We start from the raw sequence: 25,964 nt of genomic DNA on the forward strand, positions 1-25,964 counted from the left end.
TACCTTAGCCGCCACGAAAGTCCCCAGTTAAAATCAATATTGCTGTTACTAAGCATATATGCAGAAACCATTTGGTTATCTACTATTAAGTCCAAGCACAGAACTTGAAATGGATAACTAGTTTATATTACAAGATTGACAGATGTAAATCACAACTGTGCAACAAGTGTCATGAAATATTGAAGCTGTTGCGTTTATTATGAATAATGTCAATTTTAATTGCATGTTTTATAATTATGTCTGTTGTTACGGGTATTTGATCATTTTTTTATGGGCATCAATAGATGCTTCTCTAGATTGTTATGTTCGCGTTCCACTGGAGGGATATGGGCACATAGTCTAACACTCTAATGTAGAACCAAGAGCCTTATATCTGCCCTGTCAGGTCAATGTACAGGATTCAATGTCTAATTCAAACAAGGACAGAGGAGCTGGCCAACCAACACTTAAAAATAATTATCTAACTTCCTGATAGTATTCTCTCAGCCAACAACGAAAACAGATGATTTGCCATTTAACTCGCGTGCCCTTTTTCCTGTGTCCCAGAAGTGATCACGCTTCAAATAACGGCAGCAACTGCAAAAGGCTTTTGCAACGAAAGAAAGAGGGTGGGTGGGAATACAAAGTTGAGGCCAGAATCAGATCAGCTGTGATCTTATTGAATGGCAGAGCAGGCTTGAGGGGCTGAATAGAATTCCTATAGTGCAGAACAAGGTCATTCAGCCCATTGAGGCTGCATCAACCCTCTGAAAGGGTATCCTACTTATCCCACCCTATACCCGCAACCCCAGGACCCCACCTAACTTGCACATCTTTGGACACTAAGGGGCAATTGAGCATAGCCAATCCAACTAACTCGCACATTTTTGGACTGTGGGAGGAAACCGGAGCACCCAGGGGAAACCCATGCAGACATTGAGGAAAGTGCAAACTCCACACAGTCACCCAAGGCCGGAATTGAACCCGGGTCCCTGGCACTGTGAAGCAACTGTGCTAACCACTGTGCCACAAGGAGAATGGTCTATTCCTGCTCCAGATTCAAATGTTCATATGTATTATCTTGAGTTCAGTTTTAGCCGAAGGTTGCACATTACACAGCAAAGAGAGGTGTGAAGTTAGTTTGTCGGTAAGGAAACGTGCCAAAACACAGGTAGTTCAAAAAGCTACCTGTACACGTATTTTAGTTTTAGTACTGATGCTCTATCACAATGGTAGTCTGTGTGTACGTTGTCAGGTTTTCTTTATTGTACAAAACCATATTCCATATTTTGACCAATGATTTTGTCATTTGAAACAGTATCAAAAATGCTGATCACCTGAGGAGGAACCAAGTCATTTATTTTTTCTATTTTGAGTCCAGATACTAGATTCAAATTTAAGTAAATTTGAACTGAAAATGTAATTTTGAAAGTCCTAATACTCAACAGCAATGATTAGCATTCAGGAAGCTAAAGGACTTTTAATTCATTAAACAATTCTACATTTCAAACAGGTTATGAAAAGGATATAATGCCTTCCCATGTACAATATAATCAATAACTTACAAACATACTTCTGTGTAACCACTTGCTACAGAGTCACATTGCACATAGATGAAATCTAGTCGGTGGCTAGAGGAATCCAGGTTTGTAGAAGTGAGTCAAAAGTTTAGAAGAGTAATTTTCTCCAATTTGGGTTTCCTTGCCAAAAATATGGCCGTGCATTTTCCTCATTCTCATCTGTAATTTTAAAAAAGTATGTATAAATGACAATTTATATGAGTCAGCGTTCAACTCAATTAGCACAGGCAAAGTAGGGATGCCAATTCTAATTTAACATATATCTGAAGGCCTCATGCCTCCAACTGCATCCCCTAACCGCCATCCGATGATCTTCTCATTGGCTGTCCGTCCTCACATTTCTTCCCTCTGGCAACTGGGAAGTAAACAGTATCCTTGTTGCTTAATTGGATGATCTTGATCTTGACTTAGTCAAACAGAATTTTATCATCATCTCCGAAACCTTGAATATTCTTGATTGCTAGTTATAAAATAATTTTTTTAATTAATCCCGTAAAATAATAAATTGCTGTGATTACAAGAGGTGTGTACTGTCACTGGACTGGTAAACCAGAGACCCAGAGTAATGCTCTGGGGACCCAGATTCAAATCCTGCCATTGTAGATGGCGAAATTTGAATTCAATAAAAAAATCTGGAATTAAAAATCTAATGATGATCATGAAACCAATATCGATTGTCATAAAAACCCATCTGGTTCACTAATGTTCTTACCTAGTTTGGCCTACATGTGACTCCAGACCCCACAGAAATGTGATTGACTCTTTACCGCCCCCTAAAGGGAAATTAGAGATGGGTAATACATGCTGGTAGAGCCTGCGACCATGTCCCATGCAGGATAAAAACATTTTTTTAGTAAAGATATAACATACGTATTCGCAATAGAGCTAATAAAATAAAGCAAATTGGGGATGGGAAAGACTGCACATTAAAGTCTGGAATAGTACAGCATTGAAGGAGGGTATGGACTGCTTCTTCCAATGAGAAAACGAGTAAGTCCATTCACTGGCTTTCTCCATATCCCAACATCTTCTTTCCTCCCTTTTCCCTTTTTAAAAGTAGCTAAAGTATCCATATCTATCACCCAATTAAACATCTTCTGTACCCTCTCCACAGCTGTCACAACCTTTCCAATGTGTCACATGCAGAATTGGACACAATCTCCAGCTGGGGCTAAACTAGTGCTCTATTGAGAATTAGCATAATTTCCAGGTTTTTGGAATCTGCCTCTACAATAAAGCCCAAGATCCCATCTGCTTTTACCAACTGCTTTGTTAGCCCATCCTACTCCAGTCAGAGAATTGTGCGCGCACAGTCCCAGCTCTCTCTTCTTCCATCGCCCTTAAAATGGTGCCATTTAAGTAGCATCGCCTTTCCTCATTCTTCCTATCAACATGCATCACTTCATACACCTCTTCATTGAATTTCATCCTTAAGGTACCATGTCATTTAAGTACAGTGGTTAAGTAGGCATATAGTACAGTTGCCTTTATTAGCCAAGGCATAGAGTTTAAGAGCAGGGAGGTTATGCTGGAACTATTTAAAAAGTTGGTTAGGCCACAGCTAGAGTAATGTGTGCAGTTCTGGAATCCACATTACAGGAGGGATGTGATAGCACTTGAAAGGGTCTAGAGGGGATTTCATAGAATTTCCAGTGCAGAAGGAGGCCATTCGTCCCATCGAGTCTGCACTGGCTCTTGGAAAGAGCACCCTACCCAAGCCCCTACTTCCATCCTATCCCCATAACCCAGAAACCCCACCTAACACTAAGGGGCAATTTATCATGGCCAATCCACGTAACCTGCACATCTTTGGACTGTGGGAGGAAACCGGAGCACCCGGAGGAAACCCACGCACACACGGGAGAACGTGCAGACTCCACACAGACAGTGACCCAGCAGGGAATCAAACCTGGGACCCTGGCGCTGTGAAGCATTTGTGCTATCCACAATGCTACAATGCTACCGTGCTGCCCGTTACCAGGGTGTTGCCTGGGCTGGAGAGTTTTAGTTATGAAGAGATATTGCATAGACAGGGGTTGTTTCCTTGGAGTAGAGGAGACTGAGGGGGGACATGATTGAGATGTATAAAATTATGAGGGGCATAGATAGAGTAGACAGGAAGAAACTTTTTTCCATGGTGGAGGGATCAATGACCATGGTGCATAGAGATTTCAGGTAAGGGGCAGGAGGTTTAGAGGGGATGTGAAGAAAATCTTTTTCATCCAGAGGGTGGTGGGAGTTTGCCTGAAAGGGTGGTGGAGGCAGTGAATATCAGACCATTTAACAAGTATTTAGATGTGCGCTTGTGATCCCAAGGTTTACAAGGTGGGCCAAGTGCTGGAAAATGGGGTTAGAATAGGTAGGTGGTTTTTGATCAGCGCAGACCTGATGGGCTGAATGGCCTTTTCTGTGATCTATGACTCTGATTCCACTAGCATGTCAGTGTCCTCTTGTAGACTGTGACTATATATAAATACTACACATACGATCCCGAGGGGTATTGACAGGGTGGATGTGGAGAGGATAGTCCCTCTTGTGGGAGAATCTAGAACTAGTGAATCACTGTTTAGAAATAAGGGATAACCCATTTAAGATGGAGGTGAAGAGGACATTTTTCTCTCAGACAGTCTGGAACTCTCTTCCTCAAAAGGCAGTGGAAGCCAAGACTTTGAATATTTTTAAGGCAGAGGTAGATAAATTCTTAATTAACAAGGGGGTGAAAGATTATCGCGGGTTAGGCAGGAATGTGGGGTTATGGTTACAATTAGATCAGCCATGATCTTACTGAACGACAGAGCAGGCTCAAAGGGCCGAATGGTCTACTCCTGCTCTAATTTCAGATATTGGTATTTTCACATCTTTCTTACTATTTTCTGTACTTTAAGTTTCAGGTTATCTATAAATTTTGAAACACTATGGGCGGGATTCTCCATTGGCTAACGCCAAAGTCACAAATCGTGATTGGGCGGAGAATCGGTTCCGATGCCAAACTCACGGCAGCCGCCGATTAAATGCCAAACCGCAATTCTCCGTCACCTCGACAGCGGCATCAATGCATTCCGGACACATCCAGTAAATACCGTTTGCATATCATTAGCTGCCCCAGCCCCGTATTCTCCGGAGGCCTCTCCGATTCTTCTCCTCCTATGGGCCGAGCTCCCGACGGAGAGGTTCACTTGTACTTTTTTTAAATTGTGAAACCGGCGTCGTGGCTGATGAGGGAGAGAGAGAGAGGAGGTACGACACAAACAAGAGCGACTGTGGGCTGCCAGGCCGAGCTCTGGCCGGGTTGGGGCGGCACTGCAGGGCCGGGTAGGTGGGGGGTGATGGAGGAACAGGTCGAGTGGCCGGGGCGAACCCCTACAGGACTGGGGCAGTGTCCAGTCATGGACCACCAGTACCGCAGCCTGCAAAGCAGCCATCTTGCTGCGCACCCCACTGACCACCCACCTTGGTCCCTGGTTCTGCAGAGTGACACAGGCCGTATGGGTCCCCAACCCCCCCCCACTCCACCGTCCATCATACCCCCTCACCCGACCACCACCCACTGGTGGCACACACAGGGCAACACCCACAGTAGCCAGTTGACAGTACCCCTGGCATCAGGGAAGGACGCCAGGGGGTGATCGAAGTGATGCATGTTCCCCTACGAGTACCTGCAGGTGACAGGCCATTCTATACAAACTGAAAGGGGGTCCACTCGATGAACGTGCAGCTCATACGTGGCCATCAGCTGCGCATAATGCACATCGGTGCCCGATACCTGGGCAGTGTGCACGACGCCTTCATCCTGGCACATTCGTCGATTCTGGACATATTTGAGATGCCCCCCTGGCTAGGTTGGCTCCTGTGTGACAGGGGTTATCCACTGCGGCCATGGCTGATGACACCAATCCGGAGGCCACAAACCGATGCGGAGACCCGCTATAATGACGCCGCCTCAGCGACCAGGGGTGTGATCGTGCAGTGCTTCAGCCTCCTGAAGATGCAGTTCCGGTGCCTGGAGGGGCCCTCCAGTATGATTCCGAGAGTGTCGCCTGCATCATGGCGGCCTGCTGCGTCCTCCACAACATTGCGCAGCAGAGGATTGGTGTGCTGGAGGAGGAACACCAGGCCTCGTCCGATAAGGAGGATGCGGGGGAGGGGGAGGATGGGCAGGACTTGGATCCCAGGCAGGCATGGAAGGTCACACGACATGTGTGCCAGGGCCAATGTGCCCGGGACGCTCTGATTACCTCCAGATTCACCAACTAGGGAGACTGGCCAGGGGCACAGACACCGCATCCCCCCATCCCCCATTCCCCCCCCCACCCCCCCCCCTTCCCCCCCCCACCTGCAACTCCCTCTGTGATACATACCTGTCGCACTATGGCGTTACGAGCTGTGGGTTGGCAGTAACAGTGGGTATGGTCCATTGGATAGCGGATGATGACAACCTGCTTTGCGATGAGCTCTGGTGCTCCTCATCGTATGAGAACATCTGACTCCCGCTCATGGTAGCACTTTCCACCGTCCACCTGGGTGATCCCAGCAGGCGAGCTGGCCATTCCATCACACAGTCCCATCGGATCCCTGGGGTGACGGTGGTGGGGATGGTTAAGGGTGGGGAGCACGGGCCACCCACAATGAGCGCCCATTTGCCCCCCACTCTCTCTGACCAGCCAAGACCAGCCCATGCCTCACACCGAGGCAGTTTGTAACAGTGGTAACAGGTGTTTAATGTGCACAAATATAAACATATACATACCCTAGCCCCATAACTAAACTGTGCCCTGCACCCATACCAACTTAACTGGTATCTAATTTTCTGACCGTATGGGTCCTAACGTTATGTCTAGGTCGGTCTCCAGACAGTACAGCAGGAATGGAGGTGATTCCCGCCCTGCGACCTGGGTCCCCATTGACTGGCGTCTTCTGGGGCGACCAGGCCTGGATGGACCCTGGATGGGTGTCCAAGGTGGTGTGGTACCACCCTGTTCTGCCCACTGCCCACCAGATGCACCAGGGTCAGGAGTGGGTGGGGGGGGGGATGGGGGGATGGGGGGGAGAGTCTGAGGTGCTGTGGAGTTCTCGCACCTCCCCTGCAGGAGTCACCGGCATGGGCCCCATCACCTCTCCCTCCCTCAGGGTGCCCGATGGCTCCCAGGCTACTCCATGGGATGGGTCTGTGAGCGCAGCTACCCCCTCCGGCTCCCCCACCACCTGGCGCTGCCAGTCCTGGAGGCCTGCTCTGGTCTCGACCAGAGTCCGCTCGCTCACGGCCATGGAGCACAGGGAGTGGACCATCTCTCTCTGGGACTGTACCACATCATGCTGCGACTGTGCCACCACCGTCTGGGTTTGTGTCACATCAGCCAGTAACTTTGCCAGCTCCCTCTGGGACTGGGCCACCTCCCTCTGTATCTGCGCCACCTCGGCCAGTGCCTGTTAAATGCCGCCAACATTCCCAGCCATGGCCTGCTGTGACTGGATGTGCCACTGCAATGTCCAGGTGGCTCTGGCACATGGTTGCCTGTGAGGCAGTAACCCTATACAGGGCTTCGGCCAGCGCTCGCACAGAATGCCCCTGGCTTTAGACAGGCTGATCCATAGCCCCCAATGCCTCCATCGCAGATGCCACCCGTGCGGTGTTGGCCTGGGTGACACGCATGGTCAGCATCAGCTCCTGCTGCTGAACACGGTTGGACTCCCCCAACTGCGCCTGCAGGTGCTGGATGCTCGCCAACATCTCCTCATGTAGTCCCTGGTTCTGCGACTGCATCTCCACAATCGATGGGACTGTCCGTTCCATAAGCCCAAAATTTGTCTGGAAGGCAGCTAGTTCCTGGTGTCGGCCCGCCCTCCGACCGTCCGCCCCCTTGGGTGTTCCTACCTCCACCTGCTGTACCAGATCAGCTGTGTGGTGCGCACCAGTTAACGTCCCAGGAGCCTTTTCACTGAAATGCACAACAGAGGTGAGTGTCCCTGGGGTGGTGGAGGGTGTTGGAGACAGCTGTGACGGAAAGTCAGTGCCATCCTCAGACTCGAGCCCGGGGTCTCCTGAGCCTCGGGCGGAGGGCTGCATTCCAAGCTGCTCTCGTCACTGCTCTGCTCTGGGGCGGGCTCCGGCTGTGGCATGGCTGGGGGTGGGAGATGCCAGATGGACCCACCCCATCTCCAGCAACTCCTGCTAGACGCAAAACAAGACGCATGAATAGATCGCGTGGTGGGGGTGAGCGTGTGGGTGGGGGTTGGTGAGGGTGGGGGTGGTGTAGGATGCGGAGGTGGGCGTGGTGTAGGGTGAGGGTGGCGTAGGATGGGGGTGGTGTGGGGTGGTGGTGGGGGGTTGACACATGTGTCATGGGGAACCGCAACTAAGTGGGGTCTCACTTCCTGGCTCACGGCCGAACTCCACCTCGGCGACTTTAGTTTCATCTGGGCCGCCAACCACAACCAGGGCCCTCTGAGCTGCCACAGTTAGAGGCCACAGGTCCGGCGGTCCCCTTCCTGTCTTCTCCCACTCCCAGCGATTGTGCGCTGCCTTCTCCTGGGGGGCGGGGAGAGGGAGGGGCAAACAGAATATGCCAGTGTTAGACCAGCGCATGCATCCCAGGGGGTGGGTAGCTGGTGGCCTCAGTGGCCAAGGCACCGGGCCATGGCGGCCAATATGGATGCCAGCATGTGGTGCGGGGGGGGGGGGGGTCGGGTTATGGGTGTGTGGGACAGGGATTAGTGCTGGGGGCACAGTGCCACCTATTCATCCTGGCCGCCCTGAGCAGGTTGTACAGTTTCATTCGGCACTGCTGGCCAATCTGGATAATTTTGCCCATGGCCCTAACCGCCTCTGCCACCTGCGCCCAGGCACGGTGAATGGAGGCGGTGGGCTAGCAGACTCCTTCCGGGCTGGGATACAGGGTCATCCTCCTATCTTCCACCACATCCAGGAGAGTCTCCAGCTCAGCGTCGGTGAATCTTGGGGCCGTGCGTCTTGCGGCCATTTTGTTGGCTGGGATAGTGTGTCTGGGGAGTGAAATGTCTATTTGCAGCTGTAGCTTGTCAGCCTCCTGAATGTGAACCTGGCACCGTTTCTAATTAAACTCGATTGTGTTCCACATGGTGCCTGTCTTAGCCCCTTCACTTAGTGGAATCAGTCCAGGTGCAGCGGCTGTTTTGCTGTCATGGAACTCCACAAATTATGCATTGGCGTCAACACTTAGTCTCAGAAACGGAGAACCCCGTTCTGCCACCGCACTGGAAAAGGTCAGTGCTGCTGACGTAATCAATGTGCCCCAGAACAGGAAGTTGGCACCCACTCTGCCAATAGGAGCATGCATAGTGCCACTGACATCATCATTGTGCACCCGTTGAACACTCGCCACACACTTGTTGATGCTGCTGGTGACCCCACTTGCAACTGTGCTCACCACTTCACCCCCTGTCCCCACCCCTCAGCACGTTCTGTGAAAACTGGAATCTTTAAACGCAGTGAAAAAAAAACACATTTTATCGATGTTGCTCTTGTTTAAATATCTTTACATTGCTCAAAATTACAAATGATCCTTTTCTTTGATGCAGGCAGCTACCAATGCCATTGCTGGCAGTGATGACACAGGCACAGGGGTTGCACATCTGATGAATGCGCCCCCTGTATTACACAAGGCAGCAAATGCAGCCGGTTTGTAATTGTACTCCCAAATCAAAGTGATTAATTTAAATCCAAACAACAGCGGTCCCAGTACTGAACCATGGGGAACATATGAAAGTGTAACACTGGAGGACTATCGGCAGCGGAGGGACAAAATCTCAGTATGAGTCACCCCACCTCTCTGTATTTCGGGGAAACCCTCCAATCCACTAAACATGGATCTCCACTTGTAGGGAATGCTGGATCGTGATCGGAATGGCAATCTTTAGGTCAATTCTCCAGATCCACCTGGGAGTGTGGAATGGATGAATTTACCCCACAGTTTCACACGGTCTTAGTTGGGTCTTTTGTTGACGTACAGACCTATTTCTATCAGAAATTCTATTGCCGTTTGGAGGCACAGTGGTTAGCACTGCTGCCTCACCGTGCCAGGGACCTGGGTTCAATTCTGGCCTGGGTGATGTGTGGAGCTTGCACTTTCTCCCTGCGTCTGCATGGGTTTCCTCCGCGTGCTCCAGTTTCCACCTGCAGTCCAAAGATGTGCAGGTTAGGTGGATTGGCCATGCTAAATTGCCCTTAGTGTCCAGGGATGTACAGGCTAGGTTACGGAGATAGGATGGGGGATTTGGCACAGGTAGGATGCTCTTTCAGTGGGTCGGTGCAGACTCGATGGGCCAAATGGCCTCCTTCTGCACTGTATGGATTCTATGGTTCAATGAATCTAATTCACATATTGAAGTTCAGGAGTAATTCTAAATCATAGTACATCATTAAGTGAACAGTAAATACTCCCCGCTACAAACATTGACCTAAACTTGATCCCATTTGGCTGATCACTACAGTGAGTCTCTAACTAAATTAATTTTATAAAGAGCAGAATATGGGACTATTTCAGTATCAGATTTGATGACTTAATTTAGAATTTATAACTCTCGTAGGGATACATTAATGAACTGGACTGTGATTAAACAGAATTAGGCTTTGCTCCGATACAGAAACTCTCCAGGAATGAATCCCCCTAGAAGAGGATGGCTAGCATAGTACTGGAGTCCGAAAAGATGTGCTTGTTAGGGGAATTGGGCATTCTGAATTCTCCCTCTGTGTACCTGAACAGACAACAGAGTGTGGCGACTAGGGGATTTTGACAGTAACTTCATTGCAGTGTTAATAAGAATCTTTTATTATTGTCACAAGCAGGCTTTCATTAACACTGCAATGAAGTAACTGTGAAACGCCCTTGGTTGCCACTCTCCGGCGCCTGTTCGGGTACACTGAGGGAGAATTCAGACTGTCCAATTCACCTAACAAGCATGTCTTTCGGGACTTGTGGGAGGAAACCGGAGCACCCGGAGGAAACCCACGCAGGCACGGGGAGAGCGTGCAGACTCTGCACAGTGAGTCAAGCTGGGAATTGAACCCGGGTCCCTGGTGCTGTGAAGCAACAGTGCTAACCACTGTGGTACCTTGCTGCCTGTGCAAGCCTACTTGTGACACTAATAAGATTATCATTATCATCAGATGACATAATCCAGTGAATTACGGACTGGTCTTGCCTCACCTCTCCCTGCTATGTTCATATAGCCAACAGTTTTGTAATTGGAGATAATCCATTATACAAATGAACTTGTAGGTCATTTGCAGAAACACTTGCCTTCTTCTTGTGCCTGTCTGATGGACGCCAGGAGCATAGCCGTTGCTTCTGAGAGGGTTAATGGGTTGGTGTTTTGGCTTCTGGTTCCTGATGAAAGACAAGAACGATTATGCACTTGCAAAGTTGCTTGCAGGATTGAAAGGATAGTGAGCCGCGTCACTGCAATGCCAACGTGAACTAAAACCAATTCTCTTACCTATATCTAATTTTTCAAAGAGGTCGCCATCATTTCCATCGTCCGCAATGAAACGACGTCCCTCTGGAAGAATAATTGAAGGCAAGTCTGAAATGAAATTCCATGTTCTCATTCCCTGGCGTGTTTCTACAAACTCACAAGTGGGATATTGGCAGCGAAAAAAAAAAGCAGTGGGTTCTGTGATTTGTGAAAGCGTCTACTACAGCCACGAGTTTAGACTGGGTAATTTCTACAGGGAAACCTGAAGACTTGGCTCTCCCTACTACCCGGCGCCCACCCTTCCCTTCCCTCCCCCTCCCTCCCCCTTTCCCATTCAGTGAAAATAAGTGCAACTCGAGTCTTGGATTTATATAGCGCCTTTCCGGTCCCAAACCACTTCACAGTCAATGAATTACTTTTCAACTGTGGTCAGGGAGGTAGCCCCAATTTGTACTCGGTGACCTAAAATGAGTGGTTGCTTATAGGAAGTTGGTAAGGATTTATTGTAAATAAATCGTGCGCAGGGTAAAGTTAATAAACTGCACATTCCCATTTATCAGGTATTCTGGAAACAATGTAATCACCTCACCTAATTGCATAAACCAAAATAATCGATTCTGAAGCCCTCTGATTAATGGGCAGCATTATTCAATGTGAAGCTGTGATTTAGAACAATGCAATCGCTCAATTACCCAGCTCGTCCTAAATACGTTCCTGCTCATCTCTTTAGATCTCATCTCGCCGTCTATCCTTAGGGTAGAAATCAGGAACAAATGGAAACATCCCAATCCCCGTTTAACTAATATTGACGAGCAAAGCACCAACTAGTGTGCTGGACACTGAGCCGGGGTAAAGTGTTAGGTTAACTTACGTGCGCCTTTTAAGTATAACATCGCCTGGGGTGTCCAGTTCCGTCTCTGGAAGCGATCCTAACCAAACAGGAAGCAGAAGCTTTGTCAGCAATATTTTCTGGGTTTTAAAAATATTTTGCAAAGAGACTGGAATATGAAATGTGAAGGTGAGAACGAACTGATTTGCAATGACTCTCAACAATCAGCTCTGTACCTGTGGTGCGCTCCTGGACTGCACGAAGACTGAAGAGAGGAGGAATAGCAAGAGTAGATCAGCTGTGATAGCCCCCAGACCCTGCACAAGAAAAGAGAGGAAATAAAGTTCAGTAAACACCACATTACTTTCCACACTGTTCTATCAAAATAATTTTAAAGAACGTCTCTTTATTGACTGAAGTACGAAAAACATGTTTTACAGTCTAAATAAACTATTCTTCAGTCAAGAACTGCCCCAACACCCTGTGGTGGAGCCATCAGATGTACAGATTCTCTCCAGATCCTCGCTATCCAAGTAGAGAATCATTCTCGCCGGTTTAAATGGATCCCACTCCTCAAGAACGCTGAATCTCACAGAAAAGCTCACTCACCTTCATCTCTTGCTCCTCAAGATCTCACTTTGCGGGTCTTGCTAGCAGGCTGGAGTTTCCCGTGGTGTGTGTGTGTTGTGTGTGTCTGCTCTCTGGTCCAGATCTTTGCACCGTTTTAAATGTTCCCTGAGAAGTCCCTCTGGCTGGGCGGCTGGCTCTAAAGGGGCCAGGTGTCAGTCTTGGAGACGGGGCGAGTTGATGCCACAAGTTGATGCACGTGGAGAGGAAGCTGCAGGGCTTCGGGGATTGATGGACACCCAGCGGATTTCGCAGAGGCTAAAACCCCATGAGCGGAATACAATGTCAGCAGTGACGTTTCCACCTCCTCCCTCCCAGAGTCAGTGCTTCGCCTAATGAGCCACAGTCCCAAGAAAGCTTGGAAAAATGAACATCTGCATTGACAGGACACCTCAGGAAAAAGTTCACGATTATGCGACTGCACAGAATCACTTGTTACAACAATACTTTCTGTGACACAAATAACTCTCAAGCTATGGAACTATTTGGAGTTTATCTGATTTTAACCCCCTTTTCCATGTTGAATTTCATTGCAACAACGTTGTAAATTAAACCATTGGTAAAAGAATAGTATCATTTTGAAATCTATTTTAACCCTGTTTTTTTTTTAAATTGCCATGTTATGTTCAATAATCGGCAGTCTTTTCATGTCAAGGTGTGGGTTTGGGGGGGGGGTTACTTGGTCTCAAGGCTTAATTTCGGGTTGAATGTGATTAAAACGGTAATGTAGTATTGGCTATAACGTGAAGCTTCAAGCCGATTTATGTGAAGAGGTAAGTATTTGTGAGTCACTATTGAAATGGGTATAGGAGAAGACTGAGATACTGTAACAGCCACAATTCAGGAGGGTATGAGGTTTAGGGTAAGTGAGGGTTCAGTATTTCTGACGATAAATGCACTCAGTTATATTATGTGAGTAAATGTATCGAGAAAGGCAGAGAACGACAAAGATAATTCATTGTTCCAAGTCTTAGACTGATCCAGTTTCTGTCTTTTGTCAACCCAACTTATCGAACTGGTTAATGCTTTGGCATTCGTCAAATCACTTTCAGATACGTTTTTAAAAAATTAATTATTTGACATCAAATCAATGGGAGTGTCAGGCAGCTGGATTGAACTTCCTCCAACGGGAAGTCTGGCAGCATCCAGAGCTTCACTGTGACACCCCCCCCCCCCCCCCCCTCCTCCTTAGACAAAGTAATGTCACTTCTAAATATTGATTGAGGTGCACTGTTAATGCAAAAAAAATACTGCATTTGTAAATGTGGGCTTTCTTCATGTTCCAGCTCTAAAAATATATAAAGTATAAAATATATACTATAATCAAATTGAGTGGTCAAATAGTGTAACCTGGGAAAGGGAATTTTCAACAGTTTATGAATCTCAAGGAAAACAGAACAGGGTCACTGCTGAAGTTTATTATGTCTGCGTCACTGGGTTTGAAAAGCAAATGGAAAATGTTTACCACTCCTGTGTGTGACTGTGGTCACCTAGACCAGACCATGGAACACGTCCCACTCATAAATATGAGGGAGGTTTTACAGTGATACACACTGCCACTCCTGACGTAATAACCTGGCTTGATCACCTTGATGTATAATTATAGTTATTACTCTGGACCCAGCCATGTGAAGGAAAAAGTTTGATAAATACATATTTGGCATCCTTATCATACTTCAAAATTGATGAAGAACAAGTGACGAGGTGATAAAGATGATGATGATAAAGGGCCTGAAGGTATATGACATTGACTGTTTCAATGTTGTTTTATATCAAGCCCGACATTCAGATTATTCCTCTCCATATGTAAATATATAAGCTGTATGGCTTCAGCCTCTGGACTAACAGCATTAATTCTGTAGGGGCAGCTTGTATCTCTGAACAGAGACATATCGACCTGGAGCAAAAGACTGAAAAAGCTGCTGCTGTGCCAAGCAGAGGGAAAGACTGTTTTTGCGTCAACCACCAAGCAGAATGCTGTAAGCAAGGCAGGACAGGCAAATGGTGACTTCCGGTGGTCACCATAGAGTGAGTGGTTGCACACTTGGTGGCTCCTGCTCAAGACGCATTTTTTTGGGTCTTTTCCTTGCCCAGAGAGTACTTGAGAGCAAAGGGTACAAGAGTGCCTGGGGAAGGTTACACTCCTCTGGTGTGGTTGGTGGATGAATCTGTGGACAAGGAATGGTGCAAGGAAGATAGGGCAGCTGGAGCAGGAGAGTCTTCATGGTGCGCCACAGGAAAAGATGGCAGAAGACAAGGGGGTTGCGTTGCCTGCCCAGTGGCCACCGGAGCAGTTGGTTGAGTTCCTGAATGATAAGTTTCGACAACAGAGGAAAGGGGTCCTGGAAGACCTAGCCAAGGTAAAGGAACCGCTGGGATCGAGCGAATGGAGCAGAGGCTGGAGTCCCAGGGTCAGGCGATCCAGAAAGTGGAGGAGGTGTTGGGGAAGCACAAGGAACAGTTGACCCCATTCGGGGCAGAGGTGGAGTGATGCGAGAGACCCAGAAGAGGCTGAGGGAGAAAGTGGAAGATCTGGCGAATCGCTCCAGGAGGCAAAATGTAAGGATTGGTGGGATTCCTGAAGGTATTGAAGATGCGCAGGACGATATGTAAGTGGCAAGGATGCTGGAAACATTGGTGGGGATGGGGTACTTCGATCGTCCCCTGGAGGTGGATCGAACGCACAGGGCGATGAGAAAGAGGCCACAGGCGGGCGAGCCGTCAAAGGACACTGGTGGTGCGGTTGCACCGCTTTCTGGACAAGGAGAAGATACTTTGATGGGCGAGGCAGACCAAGAAATGTACCTGGGAAGGGAACGTGCTGTGGGTGTACCAGGACCTGGGTTGGGGGCTGGCAAAAAGGAGGGCCAGGTTTAATCAGATTAAGGAACCCTCTTCAAAAAGGGAGTGAAGTTTGGGATATTGTATCCGACCTGCCTGTGGGTGACTTTCCAGAAGCAAGAGCTCTATTTTGAAGAGGAAGCGATCGATTTTATGAGGAACAATGGACTGGGAGGAGTGTGAAGACATTGAACTTTGGAAGAGTTTTGCGTGTTTTCTAAAGTGTTTGGTGAGGGTTATTCAGGCGTTGGCCAGGGGCCACTATGGCAGCACTGGACGGGTTAGTGAGCGGAAGTGAGGTGGGGGACTGTCAGAAGGAAAGCGTTGGGGCAGGAGGGAATGGGGTTGGTTCTTTGTTTGAGGGTGGAGCAGGGAATTGCTGACATGGATGTGGTTGGTGTGACGCAGTTGGGAAGAGATCGATATTGGTGGATATCTGAGCTCAGGCCTGGAAGTTGCATGTCGTGGGCCGGCGGCTGGCCCAAAATAGGGGTATGTCTGATCGGCAGCAGAAGGGGACTTGGTGCCCCCCCAACCAGACTGGTCACATAGAATGTGGGGGGGTTGAATGGGCCAGTTAAATGTGTGTTCACGCATTTGAGGAGTTTGAAGGCGGATGTCGCATTTTTGCAGGAGATGCACTTGAGCGAGGGTGGGATCAGACCATCCTAGGAAAGGGATGGGTGGGGCAGGTGTTTGATTCAGGGTTGCGAAGACCTTCCCTCTCTAATGAGTTTGGGAGCCCAAGCTGGACCCACCGCTCCATGCCAGTGAGGAATGGAGAAATACCCTCTTCCCCAGCGTGGGCCCCACACTCAAGCCTGTCCTCCTGAACACTGCCTGAGAAGTCTCACCAGGGAGGAGGTAGCTGGTGATTTAGAGAGTTGGGTCACTGGTGAGGTCTCTCCCCTGAGAGGGGCAGAGAACCAGAGAGGGCTCCATAGCCTACAGCGCAGCTATCCTCTGGTTGGGGTGAGCTCTGCTGATCCCCTGCTTCCTCTGCAATGGGGCAGCGCTTCTGAGGAGTGTGAATACCTGATGAGCTCCTGATTGAGGTTAGCCACGATGATACAGCTGGTGTATGAGGGTGTCCAGAGGGGCAGACTGGGTAGGCTCCCAGATGACCAGAGATTTTCTGAGCATTTAAAGGACACAGGCAGCGGTCAGCAGTGTGGGCAGCCAGGAGCCTGTAAGCAGCACCAAAGGGGTGCATTGAAAAGACAGATGCAGCAATGGTGGTTTCAGCCAGGCCACTCCGATCCCGAGGGGGCCACTCCAAGTCCATGGACTTGGCACCAAGTCACTACCCGTTACTTCCTGCAGCCTGGGCAACCACCTCCCAGTAAGCCCAACTCAGTTTCCAAGGGTTTTTCAGTGGGCTTTTTTGCCTTCTGCTATCTCCCCACTTGCAGCCATGGTGCAACAGTCCCCATTTGTAAATACTTAAAGCAATCCATGCCTGTGAGACCTCCGCCTGAGCGGAGTGGAACATCGTGGAAAGGCAGAGCATACTATGTCCAATCATATTTAAATGTACGCAAATGCTGGTTTTGCATGTCCCCACCTGCGCGGGGTGCAAACCTGATTTTCGCCACCAACGAGGTACGCAATTGGACGGAGAATAGTGCATCTAGTCAAAATCGAGGTTCGTGCCTTGCGCGCAATTTCGGCACGCAGCTCGATTTTGGCCGGATGCCCGATTCCTCACCCAATTGCAGTTCACATTTCTCGCGTCATGACATGGAGAATTCAGCCCATGGTGTAGGGCTCTTTGTTGTTTCAATTAGTTAATGGGTGAAAATACCTTTCTTGTAGTAGTCTTTTTAGTGCTGGCTAAGTTTAATAGTCAGTGTTTATTTTTTTGTTACAGTAAAAGTCTGAAAATGTGAAATCTTGTCCTGCGATTATTTCCGTCAGCTGCTGGGAAAGTTACATCTTCTTAAAAGTTATCAATTTCCATGGGGATTGTAAGAACAGACTTTCAGAAAAGCTTTGACAAAGTACTATGCAGGAAGAAAATTAAGTGGATATAAAATTGGTTTACAACTGATTAGATGCAATGAAATAGAAGTAGGATTCAAGAACAATTTATCAGTGTGGCTGTAAATGGTTAGTGAGGTCCCACAGGGTTCGGATCTGAGTTCAGTGTCTACATCAATAATATTGATTTGGTAGAGTAGAGTAGGAGGGAAAATATGGCGGGTAGTACTGGTGGGAGGGGAGCGGGCTTGTGCAATACGGTACGATGGAAGTATTGAAAGTACGTGGATGTTTGCACATTTTTGCCTATTTTGCTTCCTTTCTGATGATGTCTGTAACTGTTTATAAAGCCAAAAACTACCTCAATAAAATTGTTTATTAAAAAAAAAAATAATATTGATTTGGACAACAGGGAGTTGATGTGCAAACTTACAGACAATGTTAAAATAGGTGATGTTTTAATAATTCTGAAGAGCAAAGGAAGTTGCAAGAGGATATTCATAAGAAGATGGAATGGGCAAAAAATGGCAAATAAAAGTGCACACGCGGAAATGTGAGATGGTAGACTTTAGTAAGAAGAAAGTTATTACACTTTGAATGGTGCACCAACGATATAGGTAAAAAACGGGATGAGGTCCTACAAGCTGAATTCAGGGAGTTAGGAGTTAAACTAAAAAGTAGGACCTCAAAGGTAGTAATCTCAGGATTGCTACCAGTGCCACAAGCTAGTCAGAGTAGCAATGTCAGGATAGATAGGATGAATGCGTGGCTCGAGCGATGGTGCAAGAGGGAGGGATTCAAATACCTGGGGGAGGTGGGACCAGTACAAACCGGACAGTCTGCACCTGGACAGGACTGGAACCGATGTCCTAGGGGGGGTGTTTGCTAGAGCTGTTGGGGAGGGTTTAAACTAATGTGGCAGGGGGATGGGAACCGATGCAGGAAGTTGGAAGGTAGTAAAACAGGGACAGAAGCAAAAGGAAGTAAGGGGGAAAGTGCAAGACAGAGAAGAATTAGTCAAAAATCAAAAAGGGCGACAGTACAAGGTACAGTGACTGAGGGGAGCTCAGTGAATAGGCCCAGTAATACTAAAAGGAGTAAAACTGGAGATGTTAAGATTCAAAACAGAGGTAAAAAAACCAACATAAGTGTACTTTACCTGAATGCTCGTAGTATTCGGAATAAAGTAAATGAGTTGATGGCACAAATCATCGTGAATGACTATGATTTAGTGGCCATTACTGAAACATGGTTAAAGGATGGTCATGACTGGGAGTTAAATATCCGAGGGTATCAAACTATTCGGAGGGACAGAGTGGATGGTAAGGGAGGTGGTGTTGCTCTGTTATTTAAGGATGACATCCGGGCAATAGTTAGGGATGATATCGGTGCTATGGAGGATAAGGTTGAATCCATTTGGGTGGAAATCAGGAATAGTAAGGCGAAAAAGTCACTGATAGGAGTAGTCTATCGGCCACCAAATAGTAACGAGATGGTGGGGCAGGCAATAAACAAAGAAATAACTGATGCATGTAGAAATGGTACAGCAGTTATCATGGGGGATTTTAATCTACATGTCGATTGGTTTAACCAGGTCGGTCAAGGCAACCTTGAGGAGGAGTTTATAGAATGTATCCGCGATAGTTTCCTAGAACAGTATGTAATGGAACCTACGAGGGAACAAGCGGTACTAGATCTTGTCCTGTGTAATGAGACAGGATTGATTCATGATCTCATAGTTAGGGATCCTCTCGGAAGGAGCGATCACAATATGGTGGAATTTAAAATACAGATGGAGGGTGAGAAGGTAAAATCAAATACTAGTGTTTTGTGTTTAAACAAAGGAGATTACAATGGGATGAGAGAAGAACTAGCTAAGGTAGACTGGGAACAAAGACTTTATGGTGGAACAGTTGAGGAACAGTGGAGAACCTTCCAAGCGATTTTTCAAAGTGCTCAGCAAAGGTTTATACCCACAAAAAGGAAGGACGGTAGAAAGAGGGAAAATCAACCGTGGATATCTAAGGAAATAAGGGAGAGTATCAAATTGAAGGAAAGAGCATACAAAGTGGCAAAGATTGGTGGGAGACTAGAGGACTGGGAAATATTTAAGGGGCAACAGAAAGCTACCAAAAAAGCTATAAAGAAGAGTAAGCTAGAGGATGAGAGTAAACTTGCTCAGAATATAAAAACAGACAGTAAAAGTTTTTACAAATATATAAAGCAAAAAAGAGTGGCTAAGGTAAATATTGGCCCTTTAGAGGATGGAAAGGGAGTTTTAATAATGGGAGATGAGGAAATGGCTGAGGAACTGAACAGGTTTTTTGGGTCGGTCTTCACAGTGGAAGACACAAATAACATGCCAGTGACTGATAGAAATGAGGTTATGACAGGTTGAGAGGATTGTTATCACTAAGGAGATGGTGATGGGCAAGCTAATGGGGCTAAAGGTAGACAAGTCTCTGGCCCTGATGGAATGCATCCCAGAGTGCTAAAAGAGATGGCTAGGGAAATTGCAGATGTACTAGTGATGATTTACCAAAATTCACTAGCCTCTGGGGTGGTCCTGGTGGATTTGAAATTAGCAAACGTGACACCACTGTTTAAAAAAGGAGGTAGGCAGAGAGCAGGAAATTATAGGCCAGTGAGCTTAACGTCGGTAGTAGGGAAGATGCTGGAATCTATCATCAAGGAAGAAATAGCGAGGCATCTGGATAGAAATTGTCCTATTGGGCAGACGCAGCATGGGTTCATAAAGGGCAGGTCGTGCCTAACTAATTTAGTGGAATTCTTTGAGGACATTACCAGTGCAGTGGATAACGGGGAGCCAATGGATGTGGTATATCTGGATTTCCAGAAAGCTTTTGACAAGGTGCCACACAAAAGGCTGCTGCATAAGATAAAGATGCATGGCATTAAGGGTTAAGTAGTAGCATGGATAGAGGATTGGTTAATTAATAGAAAGCAAAGAGTGGGGATTAATGGGTGCTTCTCTGATTGGCGAACAGTAGCTAGTGGTGTCCCTCAGGGATCCGTGTTGGGCCCACAATTGTTCACAATCTACATAGATGATTTGGAGTTGGGGACCAAGGGCAATGTGTCCAAGTTTGAAGATGACACTAAGATGAGTGGTAAAGCGAAAAGTGCAGAGGATACTGGAAGTCTGCAGAGGAATTTGGATAGGTTAAGTGAATGGGCTAGGGTCTGGCAAATGGAATACAATGTTGACAAATGTGAGGTTATCCATTTTGGTAGGAATAACAGCAAACGGGATTATTATTTAAACAATAAAATATTAAAGCATGCTGCTGTGCAGAGAGACCTGGGTGTGCTAGTGCATGAGTCACAGAAAGTTGATTTACAGGTGCAACAGGTGATTAAGAAGGCAAATTGAATTTTGTCCTTCATTGCTCGAGGGATGGAGTTTAAGACTAGGGAGGTTATGCTGCAATTGTATAAGGTGTTAGTGAGGCCACACCTGATGTATTGTGTTCAGTTTTGGTCTCCTTACTTGAGAAAGGACATACTGGCACTGGAGGGTGTGCAGAGGAGATTCACGAGGTTAATCCCAGAGCTGAAGGGGTTGGATTACGAGGAGAGGTTGAGTAGACTGGGACTGTACTCGTTCGAATTTAGAAGGATGAGGGGGGGATCTTATCAAAACATTTAAAATTATGAAGGGAATAGATAGGATAGATGCGGGCAGGTTGTTTCCACTGGCGGGTGAAAGCAGAACTAGGGGGCACAGCCTCAACATAAGGGGAAGTAGATTTAGGACTGAGTTTAGGAGGAACTTCTTCACCCAAAGGGTTGTGAATCTATGGAATTCCTTGCCCAGTGAAGCAGTTGAGGCTCCTTCATTAAATGTTTTTGAGGTAAAGATGGATAGTTTTTTGAAGAAAAAAGGGATTAAGGGTTATGGTGTTCGGGCCGGAAAGTGGAGCTGAGTCCACAAAAGATCAGCCATGATCTCATTGACTGGCGGAGCAGGCTCGAGGGGCCAGATGGCCTACTCCTGCTCCTAGTTCTTATGTTCTTATGAATGGGGTAAAGCTTAATGAGTTGAAAGAGCAAAGGATGTTTATATTCATAAGATATTGAAAGCAAGTCTTTAAATGTATAAAGACCATAACATACAAATGGAACATTGTTTCACATGTGAAGAGACATAAAATCTAAATGTCAATGTACAATAGTGATCCAAATACAAAGCCCTATGAAAACTATAGTTGGAGTACTGAACTTAGTTTTGGGCTCCACTCGTAGAATTTGTAGTGCAAAATTTATAGTGCAGAAGCCCACACCTCCATCCTATCCCCGCAACCCAGTAACCCCACCTGACTGTTTTTTTGGACACTAAGGGCAATTTAGCATGGCCAATCCACCTAACCTGCACATCTTTGGACTGTGGGAGGAAGTGGAGCACTCGGAGGAAACCCATTCAGACACAGGGAGAACGTGCAGACTCCGCACAGACAGTGACCTAAGTCGGGAATCGAATCTGGGGCCCTGGAGATGTGAAGCAATTGGGCCAACCACTGAGCTACCATGCTGCCCACTCTGACAGGATAGGGCAGCGCTGATACAAACACTGTTTTCAGTGATGGGACTGTAGGTGGTGGGGGGTATAGTTTTGTTTCAGATCCAGAGTTGTGACGTTTTAGAAGGCAATACTAGAGTTAGGGTGGCAATAGAGAGTACATTACGTTTAAGAATATGTTCGGTTGATGGTGGAAAAGGTGATTAAAGAAGAAACAGGGCATGCACGTGAGATTATGGGTAGGATTCTCCGGTTCGCCAGCCACGTGCTTCTTGGCCGTGTGCCTTTCACTGGTGACGGGAATCTATCTTCCCGCCGATTATCAACACGATTTCCCATTGTAACCACCCCACACCGCTGCAAGACCCACTGCCATGGCTGCTGGTGGGAAACTTGAATCGTAACGACGGGAGAATTCCAACCTGTGGTATTACAGGTGAGGAAACAACCTCTACTTGGATTGGGTAGTTTAAACATTCTGTGTAAGTCCAATACGTTACTCTGTAATGGCAACTGATATTATTTCTAATTCTGTTGTAAGTGCCTGAGTTATACAGATATTCCAACATTTACATGTGGTGTAATATATTGCTTTGCCTGCCTAGATGACTATTATCCTCAGGCAGCAGAATGTATTAATTGATTTGCAGAATAGTGCATTCAAATTCTGCAGGAATATCCAAGATGAATTTCTAATCTTTTGAAGAAAACCGATTTTGTTTCTCCATTAACCTTCAGACTCTCTTCCTGCCAATTTGATTAACTTCTAACAAACATGATTTATCATATCATTTTGTTAGAGTCTCATCCAAGCACCTTGAAGCAGTTGTGAAATTGAAATGTCCAAGTGCGTGCTGAGCAGAGTTCCTGGGCAGGATTCTCATATGAGAGACTAAGTTCTGATGCCAGGACAAAATGTTCTACATGGACGAAAGCGGTGCCAGACCCCAAGTGATTCTGATCTTCATGGGTTAGCACCGGCACCATGTAGAACTTGCGCAATTCCAGAGAATGCCCGACCCTGATCCCAAAGAAGATGATTGCACTGGTTGCGCTGGCGAAGCCTATACTGCTGATGGGTCGGCAGGCGCCTGAGGGTACCTGGGGAAGTGGCCTGGGGGGCCACCCATGTGGCGCTAAGTTCTCAGTGGACAGTCAGCAGTGAGTGCAGCCGCATGGCTGCTTTACAGGCTGCGGCAATGGCGGTCCATGCTCGGCCACCTTGACCCCACTGTTCACCTCCTAGCCACACCCGGCTACGTCCCCCAGCCAGTGGTACAACCGTCAGCAGACTATAGCGATATTGGACACTGTTTGTACCCTCTCCCACACCCTCAGCAACCATGGCGCCTGTTTCCCGATTTGAAATACCACAAGAGAACCTCACTGTCGGTAATTCCTCCCGGTGGAAGTGGAGCATCGCAGAAGACCTGGAAAATGCCAGTTCAGGCCCGTTATTGATATGCCAGCGGCCTTTACTGTACCATTTGCATGCCCATGCCGACGTGTGGCGTAGAACACATTCACGTCACTGTCAAGGGACCGGAACATGGAATTCCGTTTGTCAGCCAGTGCCAACCTCGACTTTCAGTTAACGCCAAATTCTACGCACAATCGTGTTTCCCGATTCTGGCGCAACCGACGGAGAATCCCGCCCCTATGTCTGATCAAACGTGTTGTTTTATTCTGTTTTCAAAACCTGAATAAAAGGCAATCCCTCCCACCAGTTAAAACCCAGATATGTAGCATGATGGAAAATATTCTTACATGGAAAAGTAAGAGCCCTTTTAGCTCCATGTCAAATATAAGCATCTAATAAAATAGGAATCGTGGAATTTCCGACCAGAGGACCTGAGATTGAGGGTGGACTGATGGTAGGAGCCAGATAAATTGATTTCTGCAGTTCTTGGCTGAAGTGTGCAAGTGGAGAGTGTTGCAGAAAGAAATTGCTTCATCCGCTTATGTTCAGACAAAATCATCACTGCTCAAATGAAGAAAACTTCAGGAGTTCCCTATGATGGGTGTGCAAAAAAATTCACTGAATCACTGATTCATAAGCCAGAATCTTTCGCCTGGAGCACGATTTCAGGCTGGCTGCCCGCCAGCGCGGAAGATGTGCTGAGAAAGATTCAGCGCTGTGGGGGAGGGCGGGCACTGGGAAAAGAGTGGGTGCGGCCTGACATTTCTAATGTGCTCCTTCAGGGAGACAGTCATTGTGGAGCTGCCTCAGGGAGCTACAAACCTGTACAAAGTAAATTGTAATGGAAAAACTATGCAAAGAGCATTTAGGCAGCACATTCAAACACAGACCTCAGTCGTCAAATACCTTTTAACATTTTATTTCAGCCCAGACAGTTTATCCTGCCCTGGATTGAGGTTGAAGCTAAAATGTAATGGCAGCCGAGCCAATCAGCCCGCTCGACAACTGTAAAAGCAGACGGGCCACATAAAATCACATTTAGTTGGCCTCTTCATGGGCTAAATTGCCTGCTGGATGGTGGGCATGCTTTCAACTTTCGCACACACCCTCTGATCAAAATAGTTGAGTGTGCAATGACATCAGGACGCGTACCTAACCTCTTCTGGCACAATTTCACATGCTCCCGGGTTAGGAAAATGCCTGCTCGAGCAGCTGAAAGTTCTGGCCATAGGTTTGGACTCTGGTGACCATTGAGTGAGCTGATCTTAATAGGTACAGAGATAGGTATGCTCTTGATTAATAAGGGGATCAGGGGTTATGGGGAAAAGGCAGGAGAATGGGGATGAGAAACACATCAGCCATGATTGAATGGCGGAGCAGATCTGATGGGCCAAATGGCCTAATTCTGCTCCTATGTTTTATGGTCTTCTGGTCTTATGGACATGACAACTGGCCTCACTGCCCTTCAATTAGGGCAGGGAAGATTGGCCAGAGTTCGAGTCTTTGTTGCTATCCAGCCAACCTTTCTGAAATCTTGCATGGGTGTCTATTGCGAAGAGTATTGAATTCATGTGTTGAAATAGCCTGCTATTGGGATTCAGATGTGAATAATGGGCATTATACTGCAGAGTGGACAATAGCCACAGAACCATTATCCAGTAATTGTTAACAGACTAGGAAGGAAGAAAATTGAAGCTGGAAAAATTGTTATTTCTTGATCACAGGCCATGTGATGCACACATAATCAAGGCTGACCACTCCAAAATGGTACTGAGGGAGAGCAGAATAGTTAAATGTGTCATGGTTCGACGAGGTTATCAAATGAGTTTGTACGGTTTGTGGATGCAAAAAAATCCCATGGCACTGACGAAGAAAGGTAAGAAGGTTCTTCAAGTGTCCTCGCTAAAAGTTATCCTCAGCTAGTTAATTCAGGGGAGTGTCCTTGGCCCAATGATCATACATCATAGAATTTACAGTGCAGAAGGAGGCCATTCAGCCCATCGAGTCTGCACCGGCCCTTGGAAAGTGCACCCTACTTAAGCCCATGCCTCTACCCTATCCCCGTAACCCAGTAACCCTACTTGAAGCAGCTCATGTACATACACAAGAAGACCCGGACAATATTTAGGCTTGAACTGATTTGTTGGAAGTGACATTTGAGCCACACAAGTACCAGGCAATGGCCATCTGCAACAAGAGAGGATTTGACCATATTCCCTACAATGCAATTACCATTACTGAATACGCCACTATCAACATCCTGAGGGCGACCATTGACCAGAAACTGAACTGCACTCGTCATATAAATACTATGGCTACAAAAGTAGGTCAGAGGCTGGGGATTCTGCAGAGAGTAACTCACCTCCTGACTCCCCAAGTCCTGCTCACCATCTCCAAGGCACAAGTCAGGAGTGTGATGGAATACTCTCCACTTGCCTGGATGAGTGCAGCTCCAGCAACACTTGAGAAGCTCTATGCCATCCAGGACAAAGCAACATATTTGACTGACACCCCATTCACCACCTTCATCGTCCATTCTCTCTGATGCGCATTGGCGGCAGTGTTGTACTATCTTCAAGGTGCATTTCAGCAACCGGGCAGCACGGTAGCATGGAGGTTAGCATAAATGCTTCACAGCTCCAGGGTCCCAGGTTCGGTTCCCGGTTGGGTCACTGTCTGTGCGGAGTCTGCACGTCCTCCCCGTGTGTGCGTGGGTTT

The 25,964-nt window shown here is 47.2% G+C and overlaps 1 protein-coding gene across 1 annotated transcript; it reads right to left on the reverse strand.

Annotated features, from left to right (window-relative positions):
- Positions 1–1,443: 1,443 nt before the first annotated feature.
- spx (spexin hormone) lies at positions 1,444–12,675 on the reverse strand. Its single transcript, XM_038812043.1, has 6 exons — positions 12,448–12,675; positions 12,075–12,155; positions 11,881–11,938; positions 11,031–11,093; positions 10,835–10,921; positions 1,444–1,718 (listed from the first exon to the last, which is right to left on the reverse strand). The coding sequence occupies exons 1-6, from the start codon at positions 12,451–12,453 to the stop codon at positions 1,648–1,650; spliced, it is 366 nt and encodes a 121-aa protein (XP_038667971.1). The 5' UTR covers positions 12,454–12,675; the 3' UTR covers positions 1,444–1,647.
- Positions 12,676–25,964: the final 13,289 nt, after the last annotated feature.

The sequence above is a fragment of the Scyliorhinus canicula genome, chromosome 11 (genome assembly GCF_902713615.1).
Source record: "Scyliorhinus canicula chromosome 11, sScyCan1.1, whole genome shotgun sequence".
Lineage (NCBI taxonomy): Eukaryota > Metazoa > Chordata > Chondrichthyes > Carcharhiniformes > Scyliorhinidae > Scyliorhinus > Scyliorhinus canicula.

Coding starts and splice junctions, on each gene's coding strand:
- spx (XM_038812043.1), bottom strand. Junction 11,939..12,074: donor AGTCCAGGAGCGCACCACAG/GTACAGAGCTGA, acceptor CTGTTTGGTTAG/GATCGCTTCCAGAGACGGAA. Junction 11,094..11,880: donor GTTATACTTAAAAGGCGCAC/GTAAGTTAACCT, acceptor TTATTCTTCCAG/AGGGACGTCGTTTCATTGCG.